The 16,587-nt window shown below is 35.5% G+C and overlaps 1 protein-coding gene across 2 annotated transcripts in view; it reads right to left on the bottom strand.

Annotated features, from left to right (window-relative positions):
* Positions 1-16,587, bottom strand: part of RP1 (RP1 axonemal microtubule associated) — a 213,712-nt gene that overhangs the window by 181,322 nt on the left and 15,803 nt on the right. Inside the window, exons 1-3 of one of the 2 annotated variants that reach the window (XM_087961736.1) lie at positions 11,244-11,492; positions 8,515-9,171; positions 5,751-5,922 (exon numbers count right to left, since the gene is read on the bottom strand). In XM_087961736.1, the coding sequence (XP_087817862.1) occupies positions 5,751-5,922; positions 8,515-9,171; positions 11,244-11,252 (838 nt within the window). In that variant the 5' untranslated portion in view covers positions 11,253-11,492. Of the gene's footprint in view, positions 1-5,750; positions 5,923-8,514; positions 9,172-11,243; positions 11,493-16,587 lie in introns of those variants that run through there. The other variant, XM_087961737.1, reaches the window with a different exon arrangement.

Below are 16,587 nucleotides of genomic sequence, written 5' to 3'. Positions count from 1 at the left end.
CTTTACCATAAAGTCGTTCAATAGTTCTTTTTACATAGCCTGTGTTGTAGCTGTTTTCATATATTGCTTCATCTGTACTTCCATCAGACAAGTCACTAGAAGGCCTAGACCTGCTGTCACTTTCATCAGTTTCTGGTCGATAATCAGACAAATCAGATGTGCCAGGACTTCCAATGGTTTTTTTCAACTCCAAAGAAGCATTTGAATGAGATCCACACTCAAGTTGATTTATTATTAATTTCACTCTGGATTTCTTATCCTCAGTATTGATTGGAATTTGATTAGATTCATAAATGAAAGGTTGTGGTGAAGTTATTGATAATTTATCTGAGGTTTCCACTGAAGAATCATTTTCCTCTAGATTATCAGTTGTAGAATTTTCTACATAGTTCTCATTTCTAGTATTTTTAATATCCAAAGTAAGGTTCTCATCCGAATGTTCTCTTTCACATATTGATGTTATATATTTTTGCTCTTCTAAGCTATTTAATTCTTCATCATTTAAATGTGATGATACTAGATCAAAAATCTGTCCAGTAGTATGGTCACTAGTGTTGAAAATAGTGATATTAGATTCTTCTAATAGCTCAGGTTTTTCATTATTTAATGATGGATCTGGGACATTTTCCTCCAATTCTTGCAATGGAATAGCTTTATTTTCTTCAAGAAAGTTTTCATTTGAAACCACATTTTCTGACTGTGCTTTGGTGTAGTTCAGATTTTGCATCACAACCATTTCAGACATATCTGCATTTTCTGCTGGCCTGCTGCATGGTTGCTGTTCTTCACAGTTGCTCTGTAACTCTTCTGCTACCTCTTTCACATCTAAAACTTCTTCAGAATTTAAACTCTCATTCAGGATTAAATTCTTGTTTGGTTTTTCTTGTTCTTCAGTGCCGGGCATATTTTTAGTTTCAATCAGAACAATATTTTCTTGGCAATATGTTAATTCCTGTTTTTCTATTTGCACCCCAGGAAATATTAAGCAGTTTGCTGTGCAATTCTCCACATCAGAAGCAGCTGTCATTAAGTTTTTATCATCTTCTTTAGCTGCAACCTGTTTCAAATATTGTGATAGTATAAAGATTTCTGAACAACTGCAACTAGTTCCCACCATTTCATCTTTATTTATAAAGGGCAAACTTTCTTTCAGGTTTAGTAGAAGCCAAACTAGCAGGAGATTGGAAGGAGATCCAAGGAGAGAAGAAGAAAAAACATCTGAAAGACAATTTAAGTTTTGGAGGCATCCAGTTTTGTTTCTTTCGAGATGGGAAATTGCTGATTTTAACTTCTGTAGCAAAAGACTATTTTTGCAATATTTCTCAGTACCTGGGACAGATTTAGGATCATCTTGAGCATTTATTTCAGAATTACATCTTGCATGATCAGTTTCTTCTTGAAGCTTCTTTTTATATTTATGTATATCACACATGGAAAGTTTCGCTTTTTCCTGGGTATCTGATGGCATTAAATATTTGTCTTCATCTTTCAAGATCCCATCAACATTTCTTAAACAATCTGTGTGTGTTTCATACAATTCTTTAAATAATTCTTCCAAAGCTTGCACTTCACTGAGATTATTTAATGTAGTCTTCAGTTGATCTTCAGGAATATTATCCCTCCCAGTTTCTTTACTTTCTTTATCTAAGAATGACTTTACTGTTGGGTGATGTGATTTTTTGTTAATCGAGTTTATAGGAGCACAGTGTTTGGGAGGCCTCGCAGCCTTTGGATATACATTTTGCAACCAGGTTTGAATGTAGTTTTCAAGAGACTGTTTTGTAATCTCATTTGTAAAGTCTGAATGCCCCAAAGTATCCAAAACTTTCGTTTCATCCATGACCTTGTCTGTACTACTGGTAGCACTTTCAGATTTTTTCTTCTTTTTCACTTCTTTGTGTTTTGATGATGATTTTATCAACTTATTTGAAATAATCTTTCCCTTTTTATCTTCTGTCTTCTGACCATTCACTAAATCAGTTAAAGGCTTTAAGGAAGCAGGTCGTTCTAGTTTATTAAGAGCTTTACCTGTCCCATCTTTAATCTGATCAAATTCATGTTTTGTGTTATCCTTTATTAATAGTAGATCTTCAGCTTTCATAGATTTGCTATTTTGGTGGGACAACTGACTATTTAGATTTTTCTTTATGTTATCTTCTAAGTCATTCTGCTGGGATGTGATTGAAACTTGGCTATATAAATCACCTCTGGTGTTCACAGTTTTAATAGCACCGTCAGAGTTTCCAATAGGAAATGCAAGCTCTCTTTTATGAACCACTAACTGGGTAGGAGAATGATTCATCGTCTCTCTTGTGTTGTGAATTGTGTAGGTGTTTATATTTTTCTTTATAGTACCTTCAGTGGAAATGTCATATGAATTCTTTGGGGAACTTACATTTTGTTTCACAACATCTAATTTATTCTTTTTCTTCTTTTTCTTTTTGTCACTAGATGATGTAGCTTGGCTTTCATCAGAGAGGACTGTAGCAGTAATACAATCAGATCCTGTTAATGTAGCAGTCATTGGAGCATATTTACAAATTGTATTATTGCTTTTAGGAGGCAATGATGAGGAACAATTGTGTATTTGACATTGGTCATATATAATTTCTTCAGTTTTTAACTGAGACCATTCTGAATGGTGGTTGAAGGAATTTAGTTCTTGTTCTACATCATCACATTTATTAGATAAGCCCAGTATAGATGTATTATTCCTCTTTACTAAAGATTGTTCTTGTCCAATACTAGAATAACCTTCAAGTGCTAAACTGTTAGGTAACCCTTTCTCTACAAGTGATTTCTCCAAATCATTATGTAATAATCTATCCTCTTCAGGCAGATCAGAGGACTTTTTAATTGTGCCTTTGCTCAACATTTGTTTCTCCTCTTGGTCAGTCTGAGTTTGATTCACTGTATGATTATTGCATATGCCACTAATTTGGGGATTAGTAACATTCGTTATTTGGCTGCTAGCATGAGTAATCATACAGTGCTTAGATTTGGTTTTGCCATTGTCCATTTCTTCACTGACAGAAAATTGACCTATCGTCTTTTTTTGGACAGTTGTATCTGATACCACTGTAACACTTTCAACTAATGCTTTCTTTTGTCTGACTTTTCTAGGTCCAGGAGTAGGAGGTCTACAGAAATTAAGTTTAAGATCATTATTTCTTTCCTGCCTCAATTCTGTGTTCATCAGTGGATCTTGCCAGATGTCATCAGTGCTAGTTTTCAATTGATTTGCAGAATTTTGATTGATCAATTTTGTACAGATTTGCTGCATTGGGACATTATTTTCAGGAATGCTGAACTCCTCTGTGGGATTTTTATATGTCAAAATATTTAAATCAGATGCTTCATCTTCTGGAATGACTGCTGAAGTGCCAGCATGTGTAACAGTAGTGGTCCATTTTATAGTTTCCTTTGTTTTAATCTTGAATCGAACTCGCATCTCAACTGTCATACTGCCATCTTGATTAAGATGAACAGACTTTTCAATGTCATCAGTGAAATGCTCTTCAGGGTAATTTTCATCAGCATGCAAACAATTGTTTAGTGTACCCATTTCATTGTCAGGTATAAAAGAGGAATCTGAGTTGTTATCATTGCTGTATTCCTTATAAGAAGAAGCAGAGAACATCTGAGTTCTGGATCTTGAATCTATCTGAATCCCGCTCACTTTCAAGCAATTTATTGAAAGCACCCAACATGACAAGGTTAGATTAAAGTGTGGAAGATAGTCATCCAGCATAATCATCCATAAAAATAGCAGCAGACAGGCAGCAAAGAGGCAAAAGAAAACATACAAAAAAAAATCATTGTTAGTACAAAACATGCAGATAACATTAAATTAGACAAAAACAAACAAAAAAAGCATCCCTAATAAAGGAGCTACATATGCACTGAAATTCCTTTTTATTAATTTAGCAATTGTGAGACTGCTATATAAATTGATATAATAAAATAAATAATTATATAACATTCATCAAAAGCTGGGTTGTTTAAACACATGTGTATGGTTGCACAGTGTTTCAGATAAAAGTGCTTATAGGTGCATGGGAATATTCACTCAGCATCTATTGTCAAGTTTTAAAGCAAACTCTTCCTAGGATTGCAGGCAACTGTGGAGAAAGAAGTTGCCAACACATGAACATACTATATTTCTTTTTTCTTTTAATCTTTTCATTCTTTTTTTTCCTAGAAGAATCAGAGAAAGTGATTCCCTTGATTTTCTAACATCTATCCTGAGCTGCACATGTTTATTTAAAGGTCTAATTCATACAGCTGTGCATTTTTCAAATTCAATTCCAAAAAAATCTAATTCGGAATGTGTGGGAACATAGGCATGGTACTTGCCTACTGGTCTCTAAAACAGCTGCACCACTTCTCCAGATCACTTAGTTGCTTTAAAGAGCTGGCAAATGCTTTGTCTGAACCCCCAAGTGTCCCAAAGCACCTCTTTGGAATCTAAAGTACCCCACAGCCTTATTACTTAATGCCAGTAGTATGCAACAATTAACAATTAAAGTATAGCTACAATCAAGCATATTAAAGTATAGCTATAATCAAACAATCAAACAATTTGGTGTAGTGCTTAAAGCACCAAGCTAGAAATCAGGAAACTATGAATTCTAGTCCTGCCTTCGACCCACACCCAACTGGATGATCTTGAGCCAGTCACTCTTTCTCAGCCCTAAAAGCAGGCAAGGACAAAGCCCTTTTGAAAAAAAAAACCCTACCAAAGAAACCTACAGGGACTTGTCTATGCCATTTCCATGAATAAAAAAAAATCCTTGAAGAAATTTTTAAAAATGTAAAAATTTGTTACAAATTTTATAAAAATCAATTTACTGGGTACAGTTACCCCATTATCCTTGCTTCCATAATCATCATAATTCTGTTTTTAAGGACAGAAGGTGACTGAAAGATAATGGTGACAATTCTGCCTGATGCTATGGGAGGGACTACAGAAAACAAGTTAGAGTGCCCCTAAATATGCTATTGTTGTCCATTTAATGTTGGTTTAATGTAACATTTAACAGCCCAGAGTCACATTTTGTAAATATGAAAGCTTCTGGACACCAAGTAAAATCTCCAAGAGTTAAGACAAGACTTCATGTTCTTCTGGGATTTTCACTTTGAATTCTTAAATCCGCTTAAGTTATAGTTAGATTGCTCAGCTACTGAATGTACCAGTAAATGTATTTTATTTCTCATATTTATTAATTTGTTTGTTTGTTTAACTACTATTTTTTCACCTACTCAATGATCAAGTATCTTAAAGTAGTATTCACAGTTGCCCTTTATAGCAATCCAGCAAAGTAGATTGCGATGAAACAAAGTGATTGATCCATGACTACTGGTAATGTTCAGTCTGGTCTTTGAGATTTGCCTGTGTTTTTTTTTTCTTAATATAAAGGCAGGTCAAAGATATCCTGTTTTCTGAAGAGAACAAAAGACATTTCACATTCTTTCAATTTCAAAGTGGAGAGTGAAAGCAAGTTAAATTATTTTGGCACCTAAAGCAGAAAATAACACTGTTGCCTGCCCCTCTCTGTCTCCCCAATGCCAAGGCTAAATCAGCAGCAGCAGCAGCAGCAGCATATTAACTAATTAACCATTTGTTATCTTTTTCGTGATACCCAAAATCAGTTTCCCAAGCTGGCCAATTTATTTTACCTGATGCTAAGGCTGACCTTATCAATCATTTAAAAGAATGAGGAAAAGTGGGGATAATTTAAGGAACTTACTTTTTCTGCTCTCTGACTTGAGATTTGCTTGGGGGTGGACACGACTGGAGATCCCCGGAAGTCTTGCAGGCAATGAATACCTACGAGGATCATAATTCCCTGCCTTAAAGGGTTCTCTCCCTGCAGCCACAACAGCTCCAGAACATAATATCAGACCCTGGAGGTTGGAGACCTAAAAAAAAAAGCAACTCATAAACTAACCCGTTTTTTAGATCACTTCCCCAACCTTTCTTTCTCATATATAACTATTAGAAAACATCCCCAAAATTGGTTTCATTTATATAGTCACTTTGTAGAGTGTGATGAGTGGCATATTAAATAAACAAATAAACAAAGCATATTTAACCCAGTTACCAAATTAATTACTTTGGGCTGGCAAAAAAACTAGCAATTGGTTAGTGGTGGTGGTATTGGTAGTGATGGAGGAAATAATATAAATACTAACCTAGCTTAAAAACTTTGGATGTATGCCACATTTAGCTTGTATTGCACAGACACACATAAAGGGAAAGAAAATCCTTTCCAATGTTAGCCACAATCTGAATGCTTCCTTCTCTTGGATTTTTGGACATTTTAAGATTGCCTTATCACAACCCTGGTCTTTTTGCTTTATTTGGTTGGACACTTATTTTTATATTACATCCTTCTGATCCTTTCCTGATCACCTCTACTCAGTGGTGTGCTGGTAAATGTTTAAAAACTGGAACACTGTGGTTCCATTGCTATTACACCATCAATAAATACAGAACAGCTGACTGGCACAGCAAGTGGATTCTGCTCTCCGCCAGCTCTCAAAATTTCAGAATTCCATCAGCTTTTGAGAGGTGTCTTCAGGACATCACAATCTTTACTTCAAGATTTTCCCTTTCTCAGGCTGATCTATCATGTTTTCTACCAGCTACCCATCTCTACTTCCTTCAAATCTCCCTGGGAACCAGAAAAATTCTACAGAAAACTAGGTTGAGTAACTGAAATATTCTCATTTGAAAACTTTAAAAAGTTTTATAAACCTGTGCCATATTTCAGCAAAAATTGGTCTAGCAAGTAGTTATCTGTAAATGCAAGCAATGCTGGTAGGTATCATGTTATCTGTTCCTAATGTAAAAGAAAAGTTCATGTTAACAATGAAAGTTTTTAAATAAAATGTTGCAGCCTTAACATAATTAACATTTAAAAGAGATGTTAAAGCCCTAAATCATAATTAAAACCCATCTCTTCTATCATCATAGTACTTGCATTTTTCTTGTATGATAAAGAAATATTAATATTAAATATTCATCAAAGCCACAACAAGTAAACTACAGACATCTTGGGAAAAGAAAACTTAAAATATTTCAACTGTGTTTTTTGAAAAACAAAAATCTGCTGGAAGACAGCAGGCAGGGAGACATTTAGAGAAGGCTAGCTCTTCTGCCTGCATAAGTATGTTCACTCCTATGAAATCATAAGGAATGTATGTGTTTACAGTATGTGTGCTGTGTGTGTGTGTGTGTGTGTGTGTGTGTTGTGTGTGTATTTCCAAGAATTGTTTGCAGTTGGAACTCAAGGTTACAGCTTTGGAACTCTCACTAGGGTTTAGCGTCACAATCAATGTAATTTTTCAAAATTTAAATAAAATGTAATGTTTAGCAATGTGAACCTAAATAAATATTAGAGATAAACAAATCCCCAAATTGTTTTAATTTTAAAATGAGCTTTGGCAAGCTGTTATTTCTATGCAATAGTGATGGAAGAAGGCATGATAGCTTCACTTTTCTCCTACCAATTAATTTTAAGAACAACTTAGTGCTGTCTTAAAAAAAACACTGCACAGAAGTCTGTAATACACAGAATTATATGCAATTTTAATGCACAGAAACACATATAACAATAATTTGCCCTGAAAAATCATTGGTTTTTTGTTTTTTTTTATGTTACAAGATGAGTCCAAATGATGCTAATCGACAAAGGGATTTCATTTTTGTACTTGCTTTCTGGGGCAAAGTAAAGATGTGAATAGGGAAAATGGAAAGGGGGGGGGACAAGAATTATGCCTCATGAGAAGTCTAAGCATAATATAGCCTTTAAGAGATTATGATGTGCCTAATTGCTAGTAGTAAGATTGAGGACGCTCCTAGAGATGCCCTGGAAAAGCTCCTTAACAAGAGTACACAGATGAAGTAGAACAGGAATGTGCAGATTAAAACAAGGCTAGTTGTTTGCATATACCAAGATCTCCTTACTTTATGCTTCCAAGACTTCCATCATGTTCTTAATACTGAAGCATCTAGTAATAACTAGGGAATTTGGGACAATGTAACTCAGCTTTTTAAATGTAAAAGATTTGGAAAGGCGGCAGACCACTTTTCTTGATTTCTGTGGTAAAAAATTTAACAATAAATTTGTCGTAGAGTCACTTGGTTTGTAAAATGGGCTATAAATAAATAACTATTATATGGATGCTGAAATGTGAGAAGTCGACCAACTAGTACCAACAGCTGAGTAAAATTTATTTTATTCATTTTATTTGTTTGCCAACCAGATCACTACCCTACTAAATATGCTTTTAGTAAAATTAGAAAAAATGATTGATCTCTCCATATGCTTCAGTTTCAATATTTGCTATAAAAGTTTAGTGAAAGTGTTTCTCTTTTGAAGGTCTACTTTGACAGTAAAAGTACCTCTACTGAAGAACATTTCATCAGAGATATTGTGTGATTCACAAGAAGTCCCTCTCCCAATTCCACAAAAAGAAACATATTTGATTATCTTATAGTTATCTTACCTTTCTCCCATCAGTAGTATATAATTTCAACACTGAATACTGCATTAATTCACTGATGTGGTCCAGAAAGGCCTCAAAACTTTGTGTGTTCTTCTTATCCAAGACAACTGTACACCGGATTTTTGCATTGCCATTTTTGAAAACCAGCAACTTCTTAGGGGTGCTCAGTCGTATTGTGCTACCCAGTTGGAACATACTCCCTTTGCTTTCTCTGGTTAACTGTACAGCCTTACGACGAGCACTGATGGGCCTACTAATCTGCCATGGCAATGGCTTTCTTCTGGCCACCTCCAAATTTATGGGTTTGATTTTTTTTTGTTGGGAGCAAATGTATGACTTTCCATCTTCAAGGTCTTCCAGATTATTGATATTGTGCACTCCCCTGGGTGTAGTAATGTTCCTTACTCCAAAAGGCAGTGGAACTTTTTTTGACAAGTTGTCAAGCAGAGCATCAAATGATCTGAAAGAACGGCTATTGACAACCATTTTAATTCCATTAAACTGAGGATCTCCACTCTTATAAAAGCAGACCCGTTTGGCCATACTAGGTTCAATGACATTGGATGGGTGCACAGATAAAGACTGTTCACTCTTTGAACTGCGAGGTTGGATCACTGAGTTGTTGGTTGAAGATGTTTTACTCATTCTAAAAGCAATCTGTAAATGAAGAGGGAAGAAGTCAATGTTTTCCCTCACAATCCCAAGAAGAACATTTTCCTAATGTATGTACAGCCAACAAAGGAGATTTCAACAAAAGCAACAGCAGTAATGCTTGCCAAGATCAATGATTTAAACAGGTCCATGCTGTTATCTCCAAATTTCACAAAGACTGGTAGGATCTGGCTGATATCTTTACTTGCAGGTTTAAGCAGAATTCTCCAACATATTTTCACAGATCTTATTTTGGTACAATAGATATTTTTACTTAGCAATAGGTACTTAGTCACACCCGAATAACAATTAGAGGGATTTTGTTTCAACAGCAAACATAACTGCAACATTTCCTATTTTTACATTGCAAACATTTTTATTAGAAGGATATTTTTTATGTTGTTTAAGGTTGATGAATCCAGCAAATCAAAGCTTTGCAAAGAAATCTGGAGCACAACCCAGAAAAAAAAATTCACTATAGCCTTGTACTGATCTCTCTCTCTCTCTCTCTCTCTCTCACACACACACACACACACACACACACACACACTCACAAACACATACACACACAGAGAGAGAGAGAGAGAGAGAGAGACAGAGTACTTATACATATGTCTTATTCAATATACCCATGGACACTCAGAATTTAACTCTCAGCTGTTAATTACAATTTGGATATTGTTTGATGAGAAAAACATGGAAAAATGGAAGAATCAACTTCCTTCAGGAATGGTTCTTGTATAAATTAATTTATAACCAAGTATTTTCAAGCTTTTATTATTATGCTTATTAAAAATCATGTGTGGTGTGTCCATCTCAAAACCCAAGTTAACTTTGTACAAATATTGTTTTTTTATTCATATGATTAAATATTTCATAGTCCATTTAATTTCTTTTGGGCTTCCTTAATATGTTGTTCAGTTCTTCACAGAATTCAGATGGATTCATCATTGAACAGTATCCTGCAAGAGGAAAATTCTATCTTGTCCAGGAGAAATGACCTATGCTCCCAAACCACTTTTTGAAATACAGTGAAGGAGGCAAAAACTCTGGCTCCATTGACAAATTTAGAAGATTCTGTTCTTCAAATATAATTGTATATCCCCAAAACTCAAATGCTGCTATCTACTTTACCAATCTAACCTTTAATCTCTTGTTAAATTTTCTCCTTCTGCCTCCCAACCCCTCTGTTTATTAAATTATTAATCTTGAGTAGAGTATATTAGGAGTGTATTTTCAATGCCAAGATTCTCCCTGTATTCAAAATGGGGGAAAAGATTCTTTTGAGCTCTTACAAGATGCTTTGACACAATCAAACCAAATATTAAATAAAAGAGCCAAAGGCTTACAATTAAATAATATTGGTTCTAGATCAATTGTTGTGTGTAGTGAACTAACAGGTATATTCTACATATATAAGAATCCAGCTTTACTGGATAGAAAAAAGTTATGTTCACTGCAGCAATCTATTTATCTTAGAAGTTAACAAAATATTTCTGGAAAGCCCATCTGTGAGCTAAGTGGGCAATCCTTTTTGCATACTATTGTTCCACATAATTGGGTTTTAAAATGTACTTATGAAGATAGATAGATAGATAGATAGATAGATAGATAGATAGATAGATAGATATCCAAAAATCTAGGCAAAATTCTTCACTGACTGACTGGAGGCTTACTCCTAGCACCAACAAAATGGTAGCTTCATGCTTCCACTTCACTGTGTTGGGCTCTATCCTGTAAGACGCATCTACAGAATGCAGCAGAAAACTCAAAACATAGTCCAGAAACTAAATAGAACTAAATGAGCAGCAGAATATAAGCACTAGGGCTAGTCTACTCCACCGCAGAATGCCGTGCTACAATATGGCTCAACAGTTGCCATACTAGTAAGCTAGACACCAGACTCAATGACATCATGAGGGTTATAAGCAGATGCATTAAAGTTACCCAAAATTGCTGGCTTTCTATTCTGAGCTATATAGCACTGCCAGTTTTACAAAAGCAAGATGCATTAGTGAGAGGATTCAGACAAAATATGAACAATTATGAACAACTCACACCTATCAGTGCACACCAACCTTCATCATTTATCCATTGAAAGGTTCAAATCCAGGAAGTCCTCACGGGTTAAACTGCTTAACAACATGAACATTGATTCTCAATGGAAAGCCAAATGGTTGTTGAAAGTCCAGCATAGGTAGATGTGTAAATTACCCTGCACCAAAGATGCCAGGTTTTGAACTACCACATTAGCAATGAACAACCTTGAATCAGATTCGCACTTCATAAGCACATCCTTCCCTCAATGTAACTGCAGGCTCCCACATCAAATGGTAGATCACATCACAACTGACTGTAAGCTGAGGGCATATACCATTCCAGTATCTGATTTTTTTTCTCACATAAATGATGCTGCACTTCAATGATTGCCTAGACATTGCTATCTAAATACAGATCTTTTTAACATTCATATTTTACTGTGTTTTTTATCTAGATGAAATGTAAATAAATATTGCAAATCCATGTATGATACACCTTCACCATATGCTAAATAAATAAGTTCATCTAATACAGGTGATAGAATTGAAGCTGTACTACATATATTTCCTCTCATTTTTCCTGAATCTTCCACTTTTAGATTCACTGGACAGCCCAAAGTTCTAATATTATGAGAAAAAGGCATACATACTTTGCATTATGGTACTAAGAAGCAACAGCATGATTCAAGCTTCAATACGAACTGAAGTTAGAAATATCTTATCAAAGAGTAAAAGAAGATATATATTTTTGTCTTGCTTCTAGCCTTAGCAGCAGATGTTCTAAATGTAGATGCATTATGTTTGCTTCATAGTCAATTGAGCAATCCTATGCACACATATCTGGAGATGGTTTTAGAATTTCATTTTGATTCTTGTATATCAAGTATATAATTGCAGGTCATAGAAGTACTATGATGATGTACTGCACTACATCTACATCTGCACTACATGCTACTATTTGATCCACAATTATCATTTCTAAATATTAAAAAATAGCTCCTCTTTGAAATGATCTTTCAAATTTAAAAATGTACCATAAAAATACTGAATAATATGCTGAACACTTTAACATAGGAAAAACATTCTTAACATACAATAACTAGACTAGTGGTTTCGTAATACTTGCTCAGGATTATATCTAATAAAATCTTGGTCTTCTTTTTCTGAAGAACAGCTAGAAAATAATTGAAAGCTCCCTACTAATTCTCAGATTAGGCTTTCTTACACAGAAAACAAGTAGTACTCTATAAATTGAATTAATACATTCCATGTCAAGTTAGTTTAACTCTAGCATATTTCTTCTTTAAATTTTCTTTTTTGTCTGTGTGGGGAAAAATCCTGAATTACTGAAGCACTGACAGAAAAAATCCTTTCCTATACATTTTTCCCATTAGTATTCACACTTTCCTCTGGTGTGAATCATCTTTTGAAACTGAGCTTCAATATCTTGGTTTTTAATATCATTATTCCAGCTTTCAGATCATAAATTCAGGGCCGTTTTCATCCCCCTAATAAATTCTTTTGATAATGATATTCAGCTAGCCAAATAATGAGAGATTATTCCAAGAGCAATAATTCCTGGTGTCCTTACTTTTAGTAGAGCAAATGAGTCTAGATCATCCAATTCTATGGGTTTCTTTCTTTGTGGCCCTATGCAGCTTGCCATAGATTCCTTCCAGTCAATGAAAAGGCTGCATCAAGAAGGATTGAGCAATTGCTTCTCAGGGGATTATGGTGCTTTATATATGTAAGATGCTGGTCTCCAGATGGCAACTGTTCCATCTAATTACTACAAAATTTATAATCAGATCTGAAGCTTCTCCTCTTAGATTGGATTACAACAAGCCTGCCATGCTAACTGGTGGCATAATAAAAGCACAGCAGATATGCATCACGGTTCTTAACTGGTTGCCCCCATTTTGTTAGGATATATTTTTATGCATTTGTAAGCTGACTTTAGTGCTTGCTTTGCTTCAAGATGTGATTTTTTTTCTTTTTGGGTTACATTTTTCCAAGGAAATAAAAGTTTAGGACTGATGCATTGATAAAATATTGATAGTAATAATAGGGTTACTTGCTGAAATTGGCAGCTGCAGAAGAGCAGAGGAAGAGAAAAGAGCAGAGCAGAGAAGAGCAGAGGAAGAGAAGAGAAGAGAAGAGAAGAGAAGAGAAGAGAAGAGAAGAGAAGAGAAGAGAAGAGAAGAGAAGAGAAGAGAAGAATCATCAATTAACTGCAAAAGAACCTTTACTTGGAACAGCTTACTGCAATGGTATCTTTAACACCAGCAAACAACATCATCTGCCTATTCTGGTTTTTTGGGAAGGACTTGATAGATAGATAAAAAGCCACATTCTGTGTAAACATCTGATTGACTGTGCAACAAGCCATAATGATAGCAATTATATATGAATTTCATTAGAAATTCAAACAACTTCATTAAAATACTCCATGTAAAACAATAATTTTGTATCTAAAATAGCCCAGGCATTACTATGCAACATAGACTTGTGTTTTGTTCTGTATGTTCAAAGCATGTATTAGCTCCTGCAAATTATTTTTAAATATAAGTCAGATATGCTACCTTTGCATGATTACAAATTTTAATAGTTTCCTTTTCAATAAGATGACCCAGTGTTTCTTGCAATGAATGTTCTGATAAATATTGGAGTCTGTATCCTTCATTTGTAATTCCTTTGCAGAACATGAGGTTCCACAAATCTCCAGAGTGACCTTACAACCATTTGTTGTGCTCGTGCAACATGCTTAATTGGGTTAAATTGGGATTATCATATCATGTGAGCATTGTAATCAGTCAGCACTGAAATTGGAGGGTAAAATCCAAAGCTCAGAGTGAGGAGTCAGGCTAGTTAGCTTGCCCAGCAAGTGTATCATCTGAAGAGCAGTTTCATATTTTGTTTTCTTATCTCAGGGAAGTAGCATGCTGAGTCTAATGTGTTATCTGAAAACATCCATGGGCTACTGAACTGGTCATTTTATACATGGAAGTGATGTCACCAGATAGTAGATACCACAATGTTAATGTACAGACATCTACTCTTGGTGATGCTCACTTCTTTCCCAGCCAACCTTTGCTGCCAAAATCACAGTGGGCTTTCCTTTTCCTCTGCCAGTGATTGTTCACCACCAATGGCATCTTGGCCCTCCACCCCCAGTCATGTGTCAAAGCCCATTTCCTGGCGCATGGTTTTGCCCAGGCATTTCGCTGCACCGGACAAGTAGATGCCAGCCAATCTGGCATTGGATGACAGGGATGGCACTGGGGGTTCAATACACAATTGGCAGAGGACAGGCTGATCACAAGGGCTGTGGGGGGGGCAGTGCACAATTGGTGGTAGGTGGGATGATTGTAGAGGCTGTGGAGGGGCAATGCCCAAAGGGTTAGCCCCTGTGATCGCCCCACCCACTATCAATTGTACACTGCCCCCCCAAAGCCCCCACAATCACCCTGCCCAACACCAATTGTAAGCAAAGTGGGTGTGACCAAGGGTTGGTGCCTAAATGTCCCATTCCAACTTGAAATTGAGTTTCCTGAGTCCAAATATAATTATCACCAATTCCCATGTATTTCTATTGTTTAATTAAAATCATTTTTGAAAAATAGCCTGGCAGACATTATGAGAAGTGTCTACTGTACAATGTCCATTTCTGGTGTGGCAATTAACCCTTTGATCTTGTTTAAATAAATGTGGGTTAAGACCTCAATTTCTGCGTTCAGTGGGATTTTTATTGTTATCCTATGTTATGTCTCAGTTTCCATCAAATTAAAGTTACTGACAGTGATTTCCTAAATTTTCATTTTGAATGAATCATTCTATTATTCAGGAAAAGTGAAGAGCATAGAATAACATGCTTTCAAATACCTCCTATCAATCCTCCAATTTACACCTCCTGTTCAAGATTGTCCAAGGGGACAATAATTAGTAAGGCTTTTCATTAATGTGTGAGTTACTCAATTAAAATACTAAGCTGAAAAAACAGCTGTTAACACAGTTGCTTTTGGGACACAAGAAATATCTTTGCTTCATATCACAGAATTCTGACAAACTTTAACCCATTGAGGTTTTTTAAATTGGATCATTCAGTAAATTATGGACCTAGAAAAACTGATTCAGTTGGAAAGGAAAGTATCATAATATAGAAAATCTAGGCTAGGTTTCTCTAAATATACCAAGCCTACTTAGGTCCTTCCACAGAGGTTTCTGAAAATGTGTTATTTTTAACCATCCTTCCAGTTAAGATTTTAGTTAGCACATCGTATTTCAGTCATATGATACTTAATCATCACAATATTCCTTCAATGTTTATGAAATACAAAAATAGCAGGATATATAAAGAACAGGCACACGTTGCCAACTTCAAAAGCTGATACAAAAATCTATGCCACCAGATAAACAAGAGGAAAACCTTCTACGCACAAATTCCACCCGTGCTTTTTACAATTTTGTAAACAATAAACTAAAAGACTCAAGGTCCATCCCACCCCAGAAAGGACCTAATGGCAAAGACTGCAACGATGACACCATCAAAGCAAACCTCTTTAACACATTCTTTGGCTCAGTATTTGTAAACAGCAATGGATCAAGCCCAGCACTTCCTAGTCGAACCATAGACAACTACAATGATCTAATACATTCGATTTTACAGAAGACATTGTTGAAAAAGCATTGCACAATCTAAAACCATCCCTATCTATTGGACCGGATGGAATATGTGCCTACTTTTTAAAAAAGCTATTCACTGCCATAGCCGAACCTCTAAGCATAATATTTGAAAAATCTTTCAGGACCAGCTCCTTGCCAAAACTATGGTCACAAGCCACAGTCATCCCCATCTTCAAAAAGGGAGACCCCAACCTAGTTGAAAATTACAGACCAATCTCCTTATGCTGCATCACCTTTAAAGTCATGGAATCAATTATTAACCAATCCATTATCCTCCACTTAGAGACAAACAACTTACTCTCTAATAAACAATTTGGTTTCAGAAAAAAACTATCCTGTAATCTGCAACTCTTACACTGCAAAAACATATGGACTACACAACTCAATCAGGGCAAAGCAATAGACGCAATCTACATAACTTCTGTAAAGCCTTTGGTTCAGTGGTACACGGTAAACTACTACTAAAACTAAAAACTTATGGTATCTCTGGACACCTACATAACTGGATAGAAGCATTCCTGTCAAACAGACAACAAATGGTCAAAATTGGGAGCATCCTATCAAATTCTGTACCTGTCAACAGTGGTGTCCCACAAGGCAGTGTTTTAGTACCAACTCTCTTCATACTCTACATAAATGACCTCTGTGATCATATTAAGAGCAACTGTGTTCTCTTCGCTGATGATATAAAGCTATTCAA

The sequence above is a fragment of the Notechis scutatus genome, chromosome 3, assembly GCF_049901735.1.
Source record: "Notechis scutatus isolate UNSWTSFEM ecotype Mainland chromosome 3, rNotScu1.2, whole genome shotgun sequence".
Lineage (NCBI taxonomy): Eukaryota > Metazoa > Chordata > Lepidosauria > Squamata > Elapidae > Notechis > Notechis scutatus.
Note: the sequence above shows the minus strand (reverse complement) of the source record. Positions and strands in the feature narration are given on the sequence as shown.